Raw genomic sequence first — 18,713 nt, 5'->3', positions numbered from 1 at the left:
TATCAGCTGAGACTATGCAACTGCCCTGGGCCCATGCTCACCAAGCAATCTTCTCATTACAATTTGGCTTCCTAGTATGTTTTCCTACAGGGAAGGCATGTGTGGCTTGGTGATGGCTAGGTCCACGTTATAACTATGTTTCTCTTTATAAACAAACATTTCAATTTAAATATCAGATTCTTTTTTTTTTTTTTGGCCAGGGCTGGGTTTGAACCCGCCACCTCCAGCACGTGGGGCCGGCAGCCTACCCCTTTGAGCCACAGGTGCCACCCTAAATATCAGATTCTTTTGAGTTTCGTTAAAGTGAGTCGGGTGCTTCCGAGAGGCCAATCATTCCTCAAGTTGAATTCCAGAGACCACAAAATTAAGAATCGACTTTGGGATGTACTGACCCCACCAAGGTCACTGATCCTCTGTGAAGTGGCTGTGGGTGTGCAGCCCACCTCCCCTGGGCAGCACTCTCAGACCCAAATAGGGTGACAGTGGGAGCCTAGAATGGGAAAAAGGTAGGTGTGAAGGATGGAAATAGAGGCCTCAGAGGACAATGGGCAGAGTTCTGTGCTCTCAGATTTCCTTGCTTACAGTGAGCTGATCCTCTATTTTATGCTATATTTCAGCTTCTCTAAGCAATTCCTTGAAGGATTTGGCAGTACTCTTTTCTGGACACTGGTATCTCTCAGAGAGCAAAGCCAGAGACTGGAATGTTTAAGGCTGGACTTCCTGGCTGTGGGGTCAGGCTCCTGTGCCATTGGACAGCCCTGTAGCCCCCCCGAGGTGGCAGCACCCTCTCTGCCAAGGAGACTGATAGAGGGCAGGTACAGAAGTCCTTTCCCCCTGAGGACAGGACTCACGGGTCGGTGTTTTTTCTCTTATCTGAGTGGTTTTGTTTTTCTATTGTTTCAGCCTTTCAGGATATTAGGGGGAAAATCAGAGCATGGACGTTGCATCACCACTTTACCCAGCTCCCAAATAGCACTGCACCTTGGACAGTGGTAAGTAAAGCTGAGAATGACCAGTGAGACTAACAAGTGCAGCTGCAACTCGCAGTGAGAGGACCAGGTAAGCTAAGGGACTCACATCGTTTCTCCTGCCGAGTGTGGAAGAAGCACTTTCTTCCTGATCCAAGCAGCATTTTCCTGTTCTCTTCTGTTGACAGCCATCTGACTCCTAAGAAGGTGAAGGGCCTTAAATTAAAAACTTTTGTAGTAGGTAAATCGTATGTGTTCTGGAAGATTTGGCAATTTAAATGAGGCTTCAGACTGCTTAGCCCCTTTCATAGTTTCTATTGGAACAGGGATAATCACAAGGCTCTTCTTCTTTTGTTCTATTTTTAAATAAAATGGTACCTATCGTATATATAAAATATATATGACATATACAAAAATATAGCGATGTATAAAAGAAATAAACTGGCTGGACACGGTGGCTCATGCCTGTAATCCTAGCACTCTGGGAGGCCGAGGTGGGTGGATCACTTGAGCTCATGAGCTGTAGAAGTCTAGAGACGATTCGAGACCAGCCTGAGCAAGAGTGAGACTCTGTCTCTACTAAAAATGAAAAACTAAGGCAGGAGGATTGTTTGAGCCCACGAGTTTGAGATTGCTGTGAACTATGATGCCACAGCTCTCTACTGAGAGTGACAAAGTGAGACTCTGTCTCAAAAAAAAAAAAAAAAAGAAATAAACTATCATTATCCTATTTTACTAATGATATTTTGATATATTTGGGATTGTGCTAGTATATATTTTTTTTTAATTTTACTTTCTTTTTTTTATTGTTGGGGATTCATTGAGGGTACAAGAAACCAGGTTATACTGATTGCATTTGTTAGGTAAAGTCTCTCTTACAATCGTGTCTTGCCCCCATGTGCTAGTATATTTCTATAGAATATAGTATATGAACGTTTTGTTCATTACATGTACAGCTTTGTGAATACATATGCATTTTTTAGGTTAATTCCTATTGGTAAAATTAATTTATGAGATTTTTTTCACAGCAATAGCAATTTATCAACTCTCTACCATAAACAGGGTGGACAGAAAGTTTGTGTGCTTTTAAACTGCACATGAACTTTATGTCCACGCTTTATATAAGATTCAACAGCACTGAATAGTATCATTCATATAAGGGCCTTAAGAAATAGAGAGAAGATCCTTCTGGTAACCACATCTCCCAGGCATTTGTGATCTGCCTGGGGCCATCTGGAATGAGGCAACACATTTTTAGGCTTTTGACAGAGAATGGAAACCATTCCAATGGGAAACCATTTCCCATTTCCTCGTAACTTAACTCTTGTATCTTCCTTAAATACTTCTCCCAAGTACCTAGCAAAATGCATTCTCCTGACATGTCGGTTCTCTGCCTCTGCTGAAGTGTCTCAAGCCTCCATCTCCCTAATTCTGCCCCAGAAGCAAAAATACCTGGACCAAGAAGCAGCGCTTCCCTGTCTTACTCAAAGTTCTGAGAGCTTCTGCGGTGGACCACTGTGGAACAACAACGGACAAAAGCCAGTCTTCCCTTGGCCCAGTCTCGTTAAGCCTTGGTTTTCTCTCTGGGGCCCGGTTGCTTTATCCATTACAGTCACCTGGGACCTGTTGGCTACCGGATGGGGCATCTGAGCACATTTTTGCCTTTATCCCCAAAGTCTGTGGGCTTGGAGAGGTGCATACCGTCCACAGGGAAAGAAGTTTCTTTTAACCTCTTTTATTTGTATCTCACAAGTGCTTTCTCACTTATACTAACAATTTTCTGGGCTTATAAGCTGTTATTTTATTTCTCGGCTTGTCACCTTCTATGGCTGTAGAAGTCTAGGACATGCATGTGCAGGTGACCTGTGTGGCTGTAAGGCGTGGGACACACCTGCTGGTCTACTTCTAAGCTCACCTCTGTGAGCACTCAGCACTGTGCATGAGGTTGCGGCAAAGGGCACAGAGACCCAGCCCACAGCCTGCTGTCCTCTCTCCTTCCTTGGCTCTGTGCTGTGCAGTGAGAGGTCTCAAAGGCCCTGTAAACTCCTAGCTCGCCAAATGGCCAAACTCAGTCTACTTCCTCCACTAACAGCTGCTCCTTGTCCACCTTCTGACCTAAGGGTGCAGACTCTGGCTGTTAGAGTCTGCCCTAGATGGACTCAGGAAGGAGGATATGTTTGGTCCAGGAGTGGGGTTAAGACCATACATGGAGAATGATTTAGAAAACAGGTGAAGCTCCAGGTGGGCAAGCCCCATGGACTCTGAGATAGCTGGAGGAGGACCAGAAAGGGGTCTAAGGTCTTTATTGCCCATGTCCATCTTGTCCCCAGCAGAGGGTCATGAGATGTGCCTGTCTGGTCCCCATGTCACTATTCCTATATCAACAACATCATCAATAACTGTTGAACTCTTATTAAGTGCTGAGCAAGACTCATTTGGTTTTCATAACAACCCAGTGAAGTATCCCCATTTTGTAGCAGAAACTCCTTGCACTCTTGGGCTTGAAGTGGTTTGGAACCCACTCAGCATGTTTGGATTCTTTTCAGTTCACACCAGCTCAGCTGGTTGGATTCTGGAACCAAACTTGCCTCACCAAAGCAAACTGCAGCCTCTTGCATCCCTTTGTCACCCTGGGTTTGCTGGAGCCCTCCCCCCTGTCCTATCCAGATGCCTCACTTAACTGGTCATGGAGGATGCCTAGATGGCTGTTTATATCACCTGACTTCCCTCCATGGTTTTCACTGGACAAAACCAAAGGGGTGAACTATTTCCCCATCCTTAGCAGTTAGTGGAGTTAACTCACTTGATCTCCCTTACCTTCTGTTATGATGGTCTAAAAACATTCACTTCCTGTGTCCCTAGCCTTGACCAGCTGTTGCTGTCATTCCTGCTCTGTGGGTGTCCCCACAGTCAGCTACTCACCATGCAGAAGGTTCGTCCACTCTCGAGAATTGGCCGATACCCAGTACAGCGGCACAGATTACCTAGTCAGAGAGGAAACATGGCTGTTGTGGGTAGGCTTTGTTTTTGCTGGCTTCTTTGGAAAGTTGAAATAGACACAGCTTTTTTTTTTTTTTTTGTGGGAATTTTAAAGTCTTCCAAACTATCTAATGCTTTTCCCCTCTACTTAGTAATCATGCTCCCCACCACCTCAATTCCAGGTTTATTTTCTGTCCCAAAGATGATGTCTAGCTGGTGAGGTCACTTTCATGCATCTATTAATTTATTCCTTTAATGTGTATCTACTTGACAGTAGCTATGTTTTAGATACTAGGTAAGATAGTGGGGATCCTCAAACAGACAATACAGGTGACTTCCAAGGCCCTTGATGAGCAAAGAACAGTCTGCTCTTAGTGTTCTTCCATGGCTACCAGGTCACTACCTCAGAGTGTCCCGGGAGCATTTGTGAAAAATGCAGGACTACGGCCCTGCTCCAGTTCTCCCGAATTTGCGCATCTTGGGGTGGCCCAGGAATCTGCATTTAAGAGGCCAGTGGTTAATTCTTTTGCATGGTAAAAAGAGTTTGAGAACCTCAGGTGTCCAAAGATAAAGGCCTGGAGGGTGGGGTGGAGGAGCGTCAGTGTGGGACAGAGTTCATCCGGGAAGCTGTGAGTTGGTAGGGAACTGGGGAGGGTGTCCTGGACTCTCCCAGAAGCTTGAGCAGTTGCAGATGAGGAAATGCACGCAGGCGGGAGAGGAGGAGGAGGAAGTGTGAATTAGGAAGGCCAGTGGTTGGCTGGTCTCTGAATGGCCGGGGGGGAAGTTAGGCTGGCCACGCTTTAGGCATTAAGGAGCTGCTGAAGGACCTCAAATGGGAAAAGGACCTAAGGAAGGTAGATTTTAGGTGACTTAATCTGATTTCTGTACTGGAGGGGAGTGGGAGAGAAGGAAATTCACCAGCACTTGGCAGATGAGCACATTAACAGAGTGTGTCCTTGCTCACCTGTCAGACCTCGGTCTAAGAATTTATATATTAAATATCTAACAGGTGACTTATTTAGGGATTACTGACACCTGCAGTTAATGTTTTTTGATTCTGCAAAAGGGATATGTTTATGGACTCCTCGTCAGCATCTTAAACCTATTTAAAAATTTGAGGGATTCTTTGATTTGTGAAGGGCCCTATTATGGGTTGAGTTGTGTCCTCCCCAAAGAAATGTCGAAGTCCCTGAAACCTGTGAACATGACCATATTTGGAGATGTAGAGACCCTATTAGATGAAGTTACACTGGATTAAGGTAGGCCCAAATCCAATGACTCGTGTCCTGTAAGAAGAGGGAGATTTGGACACAGACGCACAGAGAAGAAGGCCATGCAAAGGTATAACCACAGTTGGAGAGCTGCATCTCCAGGCACAGAAACGCCAGGACTACACCAACCCCCAGAAGACAGCCGGAGACAGGGAGGATCTTCTTCCAGGGCAGTGATTTTCAGCTGGTGTGGCACAGCACACTGGTGTGCTGTGATGGGATCTTAGGTGTGCTGCAAACATTTTTATAGGTCATTAATTAAATTATTTTCAAAAGAATTTCAAAGCGCAGTAAGTATATTCTTTTTTTTTGCACTAAAAAAATATCAACAGGGGTGGCGCCTGTGGCTCAAAGGAGTAGAGTGCTGGCCCCATGTGCCAGAGGTGGTGGGTTCAAATGCAGCCACAGCCAAAAACTGGAAAAAAACAAACAAAAAAACCCCACAACGTAATTGAAATGTGGTGCAGAAGTTTAACCATAAATTCAACTTTCTCTCTAACTTTGCCTTGAGAGAAAAAGGTTGAATAACACTGATCTAGAGCTTTCAGAGAAAGGGTGGTCCTGCCACCACTCTGACCTTAGACTTAAAGCCTGCAGAGCTACAAGAAAATACATTTCTTTTGTTTTTAAGCCAACCAGTGTGCAGTGTGCTAGTTCTGTACAGGTCGCTCAGCCCATGTGCTGTGATAAACTGGGGATGGCTTGGTGGTCCTCTCTGCTCCTGGTGACCTGTGCCTGCTTTAGAAACCCCTGGAGCAGGGGCCTGTGTGGGGCTGGAATGACGGAGGGTGGAAGGGAGCAGCTGGGCACATACTCCCCATTTGGCCATGGTGGCAGCAGGCTTTTCTCTGTGTCAGACTTACCCCCCAGGGCTTCCATGAGCTGCTCCTCTGAGGGCTGCGGGTGGTTCCTGAGTAGTGTGTACATGGACATCACCATCCCAGGGCTGCAGAAGCCACACTGGGTGCCGTGACACTTGGCGATTCGCTCCTGGAGAGATACACACATGTCCACTGCCCTGCCTTGCTCCTCCCACTGGCTGTCACCATGCTCCACAGCCCGCATCTCCCTTATTAGGTATACCCCACTGCTGACCAGCATCTGCTGGTGTCCCTCCTAGGCGGATCCGGGAGGAAATGACTCAGAAGCTATACTTGAGCCCTGTAATCACTTCTCAAGGTCGAGTGCTCAAACCCTTCTAGCTGGGAAACGGTGATGTGTAGCTTCCACTCCAGAATAAGAATTCCCTAGAAATCAATAGTTGGAAGGAGGATGTGCCTAAATTTCAAAGACAGTTTCCTTGAACACCTCCACAGTCATACAGCTGCGTTTGTGAGGCTACTTCTTTCTAATTAACTTGGAGACTATTGTTGCTCTGGCTTTGCTTTCCTCTTTAAATTCTTCTGCGTTGGCTCAAAGGGAGCTCTGCTGTTAAAGGTTCAAGGTTTTGGTCTGTGTCCTGGATCCACTGAGGAACTTGAAGGAAACGCCGAAGTGGGGCCCCTACTCCAAATCTCCTGAATCTCACCATCTGCATCTTTAGCCAGTTCCCCAGGTAATTCTTAGGTATACAAAATGTTGGGAAGCCTTGGTCTAGATTTCAGAATGTAACATAATCCTAAGATTTGGATTTATCAACCTTGCTGTGAGTGTCTTTCTGATCTCCTACTGGACTCTAGGAGACGTTGCTGGACCTTTGCATTTGCTGACCACCTTGGAATTGATTCTCACGTGGTTAAACCCAAAGGCCCTCTGGGCTCCTATCTAGAAGGACTCCAGGTTGCTCAGTCTGCTTGTGTGACTGCCCTGTGACAATGACAGAGAAATCGATGTGTTCTCTGACAATACATGTCACATCACTCTTAAATGCAACCTCTTTGTTCCAGCTTCAGGTTAAGATTTGGAGAAACAATTGTTCTCATGCCCTGGGGAGGTCAGCTTCAGAATACACTCACTACCATTTCTTATTTTACTCTGGCCACAGGGATAATCCTAAAAGTTAGCCTTAGAGATATTTTATACTACATGTAATTTTCTTTGTATAATTCCTGTTTTAGACCAATTGTCCAATAGACATTAATCAATATTTCAACAAGCCCACTTATCATTCAAGTAGAAAAAGTCAGCAAAAAGATGATCATCTTATCTAATGAAATATAGATGAATTTCCAGTTTTTTTTTAAACCACAAATGTTATTACCCTGATCAAACTCGCATCCAAAGCTTCTGATCACAACCTAGAAGCCTCGGCCAGTGCTGTCTACACAGCATGTGATAAAATGAGAAAGTTGGAGAATGAGAAAATTCAGATGAACTTTTTACCTGTATGGGGTGAAGCCTCGTTTTGATGCTCCCAATACCTTCCACGGTGGTGACAGCAGTGCCATACAGAGAGCAGATGGGCACCAGGCATGCAGTGACGGAGAAGTGTCTTTGTATGAGAAACACAAGGAAAATCAAGGGGAGTAACACAGACTTCTGAGGAAACCTGGAACCAGGAAGGGCAATAGAAGCCCCCAAAGCCTATCATTTAGTCTGGGGATCTAGAGAGGTGACAGGGAGGAAGAATTGAGTCCTCTCTGCTGATACTGCGCTACCTGTAGGAATCAGGGATTCTTAATGTGAAGCTGGGCATTCAGAAAAACTTTCCAAGCTCAGAATAGAGCAATGGGAATGCACTCATGCCACTAGGAGTATAGTTGGATTTCAACTAGTATTCATGGGGATGTAGATCTTATTTTACCCATATACACGCATATACATTTGGGGAGTGTTTTTTTTTTGCTTGCTAATTTTAAACTTTCTGGATAAGATCATTCAACAGTACCCTGAAGACATCTCTTAATTTTTTGGACCTATAGATTTGGGAAAAGCCGAAGTTCTAGGATCTGGCTCTAATTAAGGGCTGAAATTGAGGGTTGTTTTAGCTCCATAGAAGAAAGAACTTTAACTCAGAGCCAGAAATTGTGGTTTCAAGTCCTTGTTATATAGTTTCCTAGTCGTATGATCTTGAACAAGTCACTGCATCTCTGTGAGCCTCAGTTTCTTCATCTGTAAAATGAATGGCTGACCTAATCTGGGATGCATAGATGGGCGAAATGGTTTGCAAGATGCAATTGGTTTATATACTATCTGAGTAGATGGCTCACAGCTTTTCTCAGAATTTTCAGAGGGGTCTGTGATCCATAAACACCAGGAATCTAAGATGTGGAAAGGCAAGGAAACAGAGTGCTCCTCTGCCATCTGGGCGTCTGGGTGCAATACCTTATCTTCTTGGACGCAGGGTCATTCTTGGACACCATCACAGTGCAGGCGCCACAGCCACCTTCTCCACAGGCATACTTGGTTCCTGTGAGACGCACTGGAAGGGCTGGTCAAGGAAAAGATGCCCAGGTGGACATTCATATCCAATATGGCTGCCTCCCGGGGGTGCAGCTAGTGAGGAAGTTCTTTGTGGAGTGAGGTACATTCGCCCACCTCCAGGTCTTGGGGAAGATCACTCCACATCTTCTTAGCTGTGTGACACTGGACCTACTGACCTCCCCTTGCTTGTTTTCTAACTTACAAAGAGGGAGAAGTGATACCTCCTTTATCTTCACAGGCTGGTTATAAGCATCTTGCAGGTTAATGGGTATACAAGCCTTTTATTTATTTTCTCTTATTTCACGATAGGGAATTCTTATTTGTTTTCTTCTTGATTCCAATCATATAAGTGGAAGAGAAAAACATTACTTTGAACAACTTGATGGATTATTGATTTTGTGCAGGAATTCATATTGCATTTGAAAGTGAGTTGGTGAAACTTTGGAGGGCTCTCCAAGGTGGGTGCAGATCCTACCTTGAGTGTCCCTCCGCTCTGGCTTGGGGTCCAATCCTAAACCCTCTGGATAAGGTCCCTTCTCTCTGTTCCTTCTTCTCCCTCTGTGTGGCTTATTTCCACACAATTTATGGGTTGGAGGTCTTTAACTAAACTGGCTAATAAGATTTCAGAATCATCGACTCTATTACTATTATCTGTTGAGTTTATTTATTTTTAACCCCAGGGCTTGTTTATTCACATTAAGTCAAAACCACAGATGCTTATTAGAGAGGTCATGAAAATGAATCAAGTGGGCCAAGTGTGAGTGGAGAGCTCAAGCCCCATTTTAGAAAAGGGACAAGGAATGGTGCCTGCTCCACTCTCAGCAAGGTGGGTGCTGCCCAGGGATGGCTATCTCTCCACTTTCCAAGAGAAGTTGAAACGTCTCGATTTTTAAAAATATGAAATTTCCTAATTTTCATATCTTGGCAACTAGACTTTTTAATAAAAATTTCCAGAGACTATAATTGATTTCATCAATTTATAATTTATTTACTTATCTATTTATTTATTCTTTTTGGCTTCTCTGGGAGATCCATCAGATTAACCAATTAAAATATGCCTGCTATTGTGAAATTCTATATTCCGGAATATAAAATGGAGTGGTAAGGAAACAGATGTAGGGAAAGGAAATCTTCTCCTTTGACACTTGCTGTCACTGAACCTGGAGAGCTTGGTTTCACAAAAGGGCAGGGCACATGGAATGTGCACAAGCCTCTGTTATATAACAGGCCTGGGGGGGATCTGGAAGGCTCTCAAGGGAATGATTTGTGCTGGAATTAAGAGCTTAGCTTCCATTTCACTGCTATTATCAGATATAAAAAATTCTAGAGGAAACTTTATCCCCTCCAACAGAGCCCAATTAACCTGATACCCTTAAAACCACTGCCAAAAGCAAATACAGAGAAAAGGCCAAGGGGAATGGCAGTTTGAATGGAGAGATTTGATGCATTCTTATGAGCACAGCTGGCTTAGGTTGTAAGGCAAGCATAGACCTGGGCAGGAGTTTAAGAAAAAGGATTCAGTTCCTTCGTAGGAAAGTCAGCAGCGTCCCTTCTGGGTCCACGTTCCTTTCTATCACCTGGGTTGGAAACAGAAGAGAGAGTATTATGGGGCTTGTATTGGAGACTCAGGGGAATGTCTGTTGTGTCCTGTTCGATTTAGGGATTTGGGTATGATAGGCCTGATTTCATCGGCACGTCTGTTTTTTTTTTTGTTTGTTTTTGCTATGAGAGCAAAAACACACACACTTACATGGCAGGAGGCGTCACAGAGCCATCATGACAACAGTGTTCTTCTATATGGTTAGAGCCACGACACTGCTGGGTAAAGATGACCCATGAATTGTATCCTTCCTATTTGTTCCACGATCTATTTTTATGGAATCTTCCAATTCAGTCTTTTATACTCATGAACTATTTCAATCTGGGCGAGGTTTTGTGTGTGTGTGTGTGTACAGTCACGTGCAGTGAAGGGTCCTGCAGGGAGGAAAGCTGGTTTCTGGCACCTCTGGCAGGGAACATACTCGATAACACCAGGGCTCTTGGGAACTGGTGGCAGAAGCGGGAGGTGGGAGCTGCAGTTGTCCTGGTGAAGCCCTGGAGCCTGCCGGTCTCCTCAACAGCACAGGCTTCTGCCCCAGCCTAGGACCCAGGCTGGCTCTGGTGGAACACTAGAATCCTCCCCTTGAAAAGTGGGGGACTTGGCACTTAAAAACCCTGAGGGACCTTCTCTGGTGCCTCTTTCCCACTTGCTCGTTGTGTGATATTTCCTCTGACTCTTTTGCAGGGTATCCTGCAGGCATTTCTAGCCATTCCGTCGTGTTAGAGGAAAGGAATAGGTGGCGGGCTGTCCATGTGAGGCTGTTCCTCTCTCCCCAGAAGGAAGACATAAACTTTTGTAGACCTCGAAGAATAAAAAAACCATAAGAAGATGCTTCCAAGCAGAGATGTTAAAATAACCTGCCTGCTGAATCTCTAAGGGTCTCCTAATAAATGAAAGAAGCCCTCCCCTTCCTGCCCTCCCCCTCCAGGGGTCCTTTAGACCCACTGACTGGGAACGTGGGTGGATAGCGTTTCATTATTTGGCTGCTCCCACACTCACCTGCATTTCTCTGACCCTTGGCTATTCTCTGCTCTGCTGCAGCTGCCGCAGAAGGGCTGTGGGGCAGAAAGGAGAGGAAGGGACCTCTCTTGTGTCCCCAAAGCCTGGGCCAGTGGGACAAGCCAGAAAGGGCGAGGCTCCCGAATGAGTTTTGGTGGCCGCTGGTGGGGGAGACTGGGTACAGGAGAGAGGGAGGAGGGAGCCATGAGTTTAGAGGCTCTGTGGTTTGTGTCCTTTCTTGGGCCAAGCCCCAGGGTGAGGGGGTGGGGATGACCAAACCTGTTAGGTGTGCGGGGTCAGGGTGCTGAGGGAGACAGGGGCCAGACTCTGGAGAAGCCATGTGCCTGGGAGGCAGATAGAGACTCAGGAGAGGAAGGGGATTGGGGGGTCACCGAGGGCCAGCCAGTGACCTGCATGGGTTGATGGCAAGGACTGGAGGGAAGGTTGCAGGGGGAGGTGCAATGGAGAGCCTCTGCCGTGTCTTGTGGGCTCCCTGTGGAACTTAGATAAGACCCTGGGAAGGAGGAGGGCTCCAGTGGGCTGTGATGACATTTCAACCAATTTTGTATAATGGGGACTCAACAGAAGAAAATAAGTTGGTAAAGACAAAGGTTCCATTCCTTGTCTTTCTGAATTTGAGGATCAGGGCATGTTACCAGATAAAGTGCTTCCACCCATCGGGCTCAGCACTAGGTGCGTTAGAGGAACGTAACTAGAGAAAAGTGCAGCATCTTTCCATCTTTACAGGAGCCCAGGAAGTGGATTCCCGAGGTCAGACTGAGGCTCAGGGAGGTGGAGTGACTCGTACAGGTTATAGGGATCCTTCCAACACCAAGATGTGTGTTCCTCCCTCAAACTGAGCTCTGAGGGAGTGGGGGGACAGGCTGAATTAGGGTGGTCCCTGGTCTCTGGCTTCTTGCCCCTGACTGATGGGGGCTCAGCCCGAATGGGCCGCAAGAGCCCCCCTCGAGCTACTGGTTTCCTGCTGTCTTTCCAGCCATGATAGGAGCACCCAGCACTCACCTTCCGCCCATTCACAAAGAACACCAACTCATCTGATGGCGGCCGGCAAGGCATCGCACCTGTAGATAGGTTTCGCCACACGGCCTTGGGGGGGAATGCTCTTTGCACCAGCCACAGAAGTGAGCAGAGAGGATTCAGATCCAAGCAACTGGAATCACTCCTAGTGTAGAAGTGGGCAGCCTGGGGCCTTAAGAGACCTGGGCAGGAGGTGGAGATTTCCTTGTTTCGTGGCTTTTGAATCTCAGACACTTGTCTGGCCCAGCCTCTTAGCTCGGGCCCTCTGCCTCCCACCAATCCTGGCTCCGCAGCTGGCTCAGTACACAGTCACACCTCTTCTTGCTTTTCTGAGGGTGTGAGTGTGAAGATCATAAACAACAATCCAACCTTAAAACCGCTTTGCACATGGCTTCCGCCCCAGGAATGTACCCTGGATGGATTTCATTTTTCTCAAAGATAGGTAGAAGTGGGCTTTCTGAGATTTCCCACTTTCTCCGACTTCTTTCTCATTCTAGTTGCAGAAACATCTCCTTGTGGGAAATTGTGTGGCCAGGTCCAGCCTGTGCCTGAGTTACAGTGGAGGTGGGGGGTGACTTCCTGCTTCCTTCCCACCCCCAGGGTGGTTCCACTGGAAAATGGTGATCGAGTCAAGGCAACCACTGTGCAGATAAATAAGCTGAGGCCAGAGGGGTGAGATCAGAAGCAGAGCCTTTCAGCAGCAAGTGCCGAGCAGCAACCAAACCCCAAATCTTCTGGTTTGTAGCACCTGGGGGGATACAGACATAATCCTTGATAAGAAGAGAAGTATCATGTTTGCTCTTTCTGAAAACTTCCAGTTAGATGTTTGTAGGTGAGAACAACATTCTTATTGTTTCAGCTGAAGGCAGGTCCAGGACTTGGCCTTGGTGGGGGTGAAGGAAGCAGCAGCTTCCAGTGTTTGGTGTCAGGGGATGGATGTGACAAGACCAGCCTGCCCTGCTTCTCGGCTTCCTCTGTGAATTCATGGAACCCTGGTATCATTGTTAGAGTTAACCCTTTGTCTGAAGATGAGCACTCGCCCTGTAACAGTGGGTCAGGCCAGAAACAGCAAATCCCTGGCATCCTCTTGACTCAGCTAATTGAGGAAGATCTTTCTCACTTGGTTCACAAGTGGCTTCAGAATCCTTTTCACCACAGAGCTTCTCCTACTCAAATGGAGTTGTCAGCTCCCAAATTTCTTGACAATTCATTGCCTGTGCCCTTGGCACACCAGTTTTTAAGCACCAGTGCAGATGCCCACGCGTTTGAGTGTGCATGTGGGCCTTCTGCATGTATTAAATGGTTGTAAAATAAACCTGTAACTAAGATAAACCTCTTAGTGTATCTTCAACCACTTTCTCCTGTCCTGCTTCTCAAATATGCTAAATTCTTTTCTGTCTCAAGGCCTTGGTGCTTTCCTGTTATTTGGGTCTGAGCGCCTTCTGATCACCCAGTCTCAGCAGCGCCTCCTCATCCTATATCCCACCAGCCTGTTTCATGTTCTCCGTAGCACACATTACTACCCGATACAGGGGCTTGCCTATCTTTATTTGCTTTCTCTGCTAGGATATAAACTCCACGAGGGCAGGAGCATTGATTTCAGTTCACCCCAGCATCCCAGGGCCTTGATTGTTGCCATCCAGAGAGTAAATGCCCATAAATGTGTGTGGAATGGCTGGAGAAGGCCCTCTCACCTGGCAGTGATGATGACCCTGCCTCTTCCTATCGAGATCACCCTCTCTCCCTCTTCATCTACCCTGGAAGGCGGCTCCCAACCTCCCTCCTCTCCTTGCTCTGGATTCCAAAAGCACCTGCAGATCCAGCCCATTGCTTCTTTCCTTTTCATTTATTAAACCAGGAATCAGGAAGCTAGTTTCTTTCTTTTTTTTTTTTTTTTGTAGGGACAGAGTCTCACTGTACCGTCCTCAGGTAGAGTGCCGTGGCGTCACACGGCTCACAGCAACCTCTAACTCTTGGGCTTACGTGATTCTCTTGCCTCAGCCTCCCGAGCAGCTGGGATTACAGGCGCCCGCCACAACGCCCGGCTACTTTTTTGTTGCAGTTTGGCCAGGGCTGGGTTTGAACCCGCCACCCTCGGCATATGGGGCCAGCGCCCTACTCACTGAGCCACAGGCGCTGCCCCAGGAAGCTAGTTTCTTATCTGCCGTTAATGAGTGGATTATCTTTTTAGTGTTGGTGCCTCATTTCTCCCATTAGGTAACATGCTCCTAAAGTTTAGAATAGCTGGTTGTATCCCCCACAATGTTCAACATGAATGACAACTCATTCAGAGCTGGGACCAAGTGATACTTGACTGATTACCTAAGATGAAGGAGATACCAGTGATTCATTCATTCATTCATTCATTCAGCCAGTAGTAACTGAGCCTCTGCCTTGCACCAGACATGATGCTAAGTGGTAGAGTACAATGGAAAACAAGATCTAGGACTTTTCTTTTTCTGAGGCACTTAAGGTTTAGTAAGACAGTTAATATGCAATTAAACATTTATGCTTCTGACAGGCATAGAACAGGAAAATTAACTATTTTGTGAACAAGAAAAAGGTTCAGAAAAGACCTCAAGGAAGGGCTGTTAAGCCTGAAAGATGAGTAGGAGCGGATTCCTGAGAATTAGGAGTGGAGGGGGAGGCAGGCAGGAGCAGAAAGGAGCTTGTGGAGACACGGGTCATTCTTTTAAAAAAATTTCAGATTAATATGAGGGTACAAATGATTAGCCTACATTGCATTTCTAAGGTAAAATTGAGCCCCTTATGCAGAGGGTATAACCTCATATTGTGCACATTAGGTGAGAGCTCACCAATCCGCCCTCCTGTCCTCCTTCCCACTTGAATATACTTGTGTTTTCTCTCTCTCTCTGTCTCCCTCTCTCTCATTGTAGTTGTTTTTGTATTGGTTTCATATTAGTATTGAGTACATTGGATACGTGCTTTTCCATTCTTGTAATACTTTACTAAGAAAAATGTGCTTCAACTTCATCCAGGTAAATACAACAGATGTAAAGTCGGCACCTTTTTTATATATATTCCATTATATATATGTGTGTGTATCTCATATGTATCACATATATATTTCAGTTTGTTAATCCATTCATAGGTTGATGGGCATGTGGGTGGCTTCCATATCTTGGCAATGACACAGGCTGTTCTTACTCTGGCTTCTATTTCAGGGAAAACAACACAAGGGTTGTTTTCAAGGTCCACAATCTGTACACCATCTCACTCTTCCCTTTAAAGGAGGGCAGCTGGTAAACACAAAGAACACACGTTACTGTCTACAGGAGCACGACGCTGCCAAGGAGGTGAAAAGCATGAATGGTGGCGTTTCAAAATAGTTATTGGAGGAAGTCCTTCCATGTCAACATACAATACAAGCATTGAAAGTAGAAGAAAAGAGAGTATTAAAGTTGGATTATGGTATTAGATTTGGAAGATATAAAAGTAATTGGATTAGGAAGGAAACACATTAACTGCTGGGAAAGAGGGAATTGACTGTGAATGGCTTTATAGAAGAGTTTTTCAAACTTGTTTGAGCCGGAAAAACTTTGGGTGAAATCCTGTTAGGTGTAGACAAATGAAACAAAAAGATTGCTGCTGTAGCAGAGGGGCCTGAGGTAGAGACCCGAAGTCCCCTGGCTTCCCTTCCTTGGAGAAGCCTGTACTCTGGGGAGCTCAGTTTGAGAACCACTTGCTTCAGGGTGAACCCAAGGCTGTCCACCGGAAGAGGGTGGGACGCAGTCTTTGCCAAGTGTTGCTAACTTTTTTTCCCTGTTTCTTTTTTTCTTCTTTAATGAAAAAGGGAGACTAAGTTTCTCCACTTTTAAATGATTTTTTTTAGCAGGTGAGAGAAGTCCTGCCTATGTGGACCAGGTGCTTGTATGTTTGTTAAAGTTAAGGTCTTAGGATTTAAAGCCCTGTACACAATGAAAGAGTTAATATTGGACAGGACTTGCCCTCCCCAGTGATTCAACCACAACTTTGTTTCTGGAAAATAACTGTAGCATCCTCTCACTGATGTGAATGGAAAAGTGCTAGTCACTGCTTTGGGGTCACCAGGGCACGGCCTTCTGTTTTGAGCTTTTCAAAATCCAAAGATGGAACACAGACAAGTTGGCTAACAGTGGGCACTTTTAAAGTCCTGAGAGCTTGGGCTGACCAATAAATATCCGTATTCCACCTTCTTGGTAAAGTATCACAAGAACCCAATGTACTCAATTCTAATATGAAGCCAGTAGACCAGTGGTTCTCAACCTGTGGGTCGCAATCCCTCTGTAACAATGAAAATACATCACTGCATGAGGACTGTTGAGAACCACTGCAGTGGACGATCTAATACATATCCTCATAAGAGAAAAATTCAAATCAATTAAAGGTGGGGGATGGGAGTTCCAGGGAGTCGGGAGAGGGGAGGGGAGAGAGAATGGGTGTGCTCCCACTTAATGGGCACAATGTTGGGGTAGATGGCACACCTCTTGCAGGCAGGACACAATTATAAGAGGAACTTTAACAAATGCAAATGTTATAACCTAATTCTCTGTACCCTCAATTAACCTGAAACAAACGAACAAAAAAATCCATGTTCCAGACCTTTTGTTCTTAGCCTTTTAACTTCCAGCCCCCTCCCCTTCCCCACCAGCGCCATCTATCTGCCTGTGTTGAGCTGGGAAGCTGGGTGCCACTGAGGCCTTGGGCTCTGTGGCAGAGGGATTCTCTCCCCCTTAGCTGGGGGAGTGCCTGGAGGTCAGCACCCAAAACCTGTGAGTCTGAAGGAGAGCTTGGTCCTCGGTGTGGGGTTTGGGCAGGAAGAGAATGTCTGGCATTGGGGTGAACAGGACTTTAGGAGTGCCAAATGGGTCTCTTGAACTCTCCTTGCCCTGGAGTCTGGGCCAGTGTGAGGCATCAGGAAGAGGCTGAGAGGCTTCACCCTCTTGCCTCAGTGGGGCCCTGGTAACCTTCCTGTTTCTCCCCTGCCGTGGGGTGCATTAGGATCATTTTGCCTTCAATTGTTTGTGCCTACTGGCCCTTAGGATAATCTAATACAGTGGTTCTCAACCTTCCTAATGCCATGATGTATTTTCATTTTACAAAGGGGTCGCAACCCACAGGTTGAGAACTGCTGCTCTAGTAACTAAGCTGGAGGCCAGGGAGCTGACAAATTAAAAAACATTTAAGGGGGCCTGTTGTGGGTTAAACTGTGTTCCTGATGTGATCTTACTGCAAGTTGGGTCTTTGTTGATGTAATCATGTTAGGATGAGGCCACACTGGATTAGGGTAGCCCCTACATCTAAAGACCCTGTCCTTGTAAGGAAAGGGAGCTCTGAAGACATGCGTGTGGAATGTGGCCATGTGAAGACAGAGGCAGAGACTGGAGCCAGGTGTCTAGAAGCCAAGGAACACCAAAGATTGCTGGTAACCCCCACCGGCTAGGAAAAGGCAAGGAAGAATTCTCACATGAAGCCTTCAGAAGAAGCATGATCCTGCTGACACTTTGATTTCAGACTTCCTAGCCTCTAAACAACAAGAGAATAAATTTCGGTTGTTTTAAACTAGTCTGGGCATGGCCCTTTGTTAGTACAGTGCTGGGAAACTACTAAAGACGCAAAGGCCTGAAGATCATTTAAAAAAGAGACAACACACACCTCACAAAAGAGTTGTTGGAGAAGATGGTTGCCGATTTGAATGTTAAGAAAGGACATTAAACTACAGCCTCCCAAAGCACTTTCTAGAGAAACAACAGATCAGCTGGCGAATAATTTAGCAGATGAGGAAGGTCTTGGTTGAAACCCAGATCAGTGACCTGGGAAACAAAGTGCAGTAAATATGTTCCAGAAGCACAGGGCAGAGACAAACAGAAGTAAAAATCCTCTTGGGGTCCAGAAGTCCCTTCCTCCAGTTCCACAGTAGTTGGAGATTTTAACACCCCTTTAGCAGTGCTGGATAGATCCTCGAAAAAGAAGCTAAGCAAAGAAATTTTAGATTTAAACTTAACCATTCAACGTCTGGACTTAATAGACATCTACAGAACATTTCTTTTCTTTTTTTTTTTTTTGGCCGGGGCTGGGTTTGAACCCACCACCTCAGGCATATGGGACCGGCGCCCTACTCCTTGAGCCACAGGCGCCGCCCAATCTACAGAACATTTCATCCCAACAAAACTGAATGCACATTCTTCTCATCAGCCCATGGAACATACTCCAAAATTGACCACACCCTAGGCCACAGAAATCTAACCTCAGAAAATTTTAAAAAATAGAAATTATTCCTTGCATCTTCTCAGACCATCATGGAATAAAAGTTGAACTCAATAACAACAGGAACCTGCATACCCATACAAAAACATGGAAGGTAAATAACCTTATGCTGAAGGATAGATGGGTTATAGATGAGATTAAGAAGGAAATCACCAATTTTTTGAAACAAAACAATCAAGACACGAATTACCAGAACCTCTGGGATACTGTAAAGGCAGTCCTAAGAGG

The 18,713-nt window shown here is 45.8% G+C and overlaps 1 protein-coding gene across 1 annotated transcript in view; it reads right to left on the bottom strand.

Moving 5' to 3' along the window:
- The window catches only part of LOC128589914 (aldehyde oxidase 2), an 83,389-nt gene extending 71,068 nt beyond the window's left edge, over positions 1 to 12,321 (bottom strand). Inside the window, exons 1-7 of the mRNA XM_053596790.1 lie at positions 12,204 to 12,321; positions 10,101 to 10,158; positions 8,483 to 8,579; positions 7,541 to 7,649; positions 6,082 to 6,208; positions 3,891 to 3,952; positions 1,078 to 1,167 (exon numbers count right to left, since the gene is read on the bottom strand). Of these exons, the coding sequence (XP_053452765.1) occupies positions 1,078 to 1,167; positions 3,891 to 3,952; positions 6,082 to 6,208; positions 7,541 to 7,649; positions 8,483 to 8,579; positions 10,101 to 10,158; positions 12,204 to 12,257 (597 nt within the window). The 5' untranslated portion in view covers positions 12,258 to 12,321. The remainder of the gene's footprint in view (positions 1 to 1,077; positions 1,168 to 3,890; positions 3,953 to 6,081; positions 6,209 to 7,540; positions 7,650 to 8,482; positions 8,580 to 10,100; positions 10,159 to 12,203) is intronic.
- Between the last annotated feature and the right edge of the window lie 6,392 nt (positions 12,322 to 18,713).

Source organism: Nycticebus coucang, chromosome 7, assembly GCF_027406575.1.
Source record: "Nycticebus coucang isolate mNycCou1 chromosome 7, mNycCou1.pri, whole genome shotgun sequence".
Taxonomy (NCBI): Eukaryota; Metazoa; Chordata; class Mammalia; order Primates; family Lorisidae; genus Nycticebus; species Nycticebus coucang.
The sequence above is the reverse complement of the archived record's forward strand: the minus strand, read 5'-3'. Positions and strand labels throughout refer to the sequence as shown.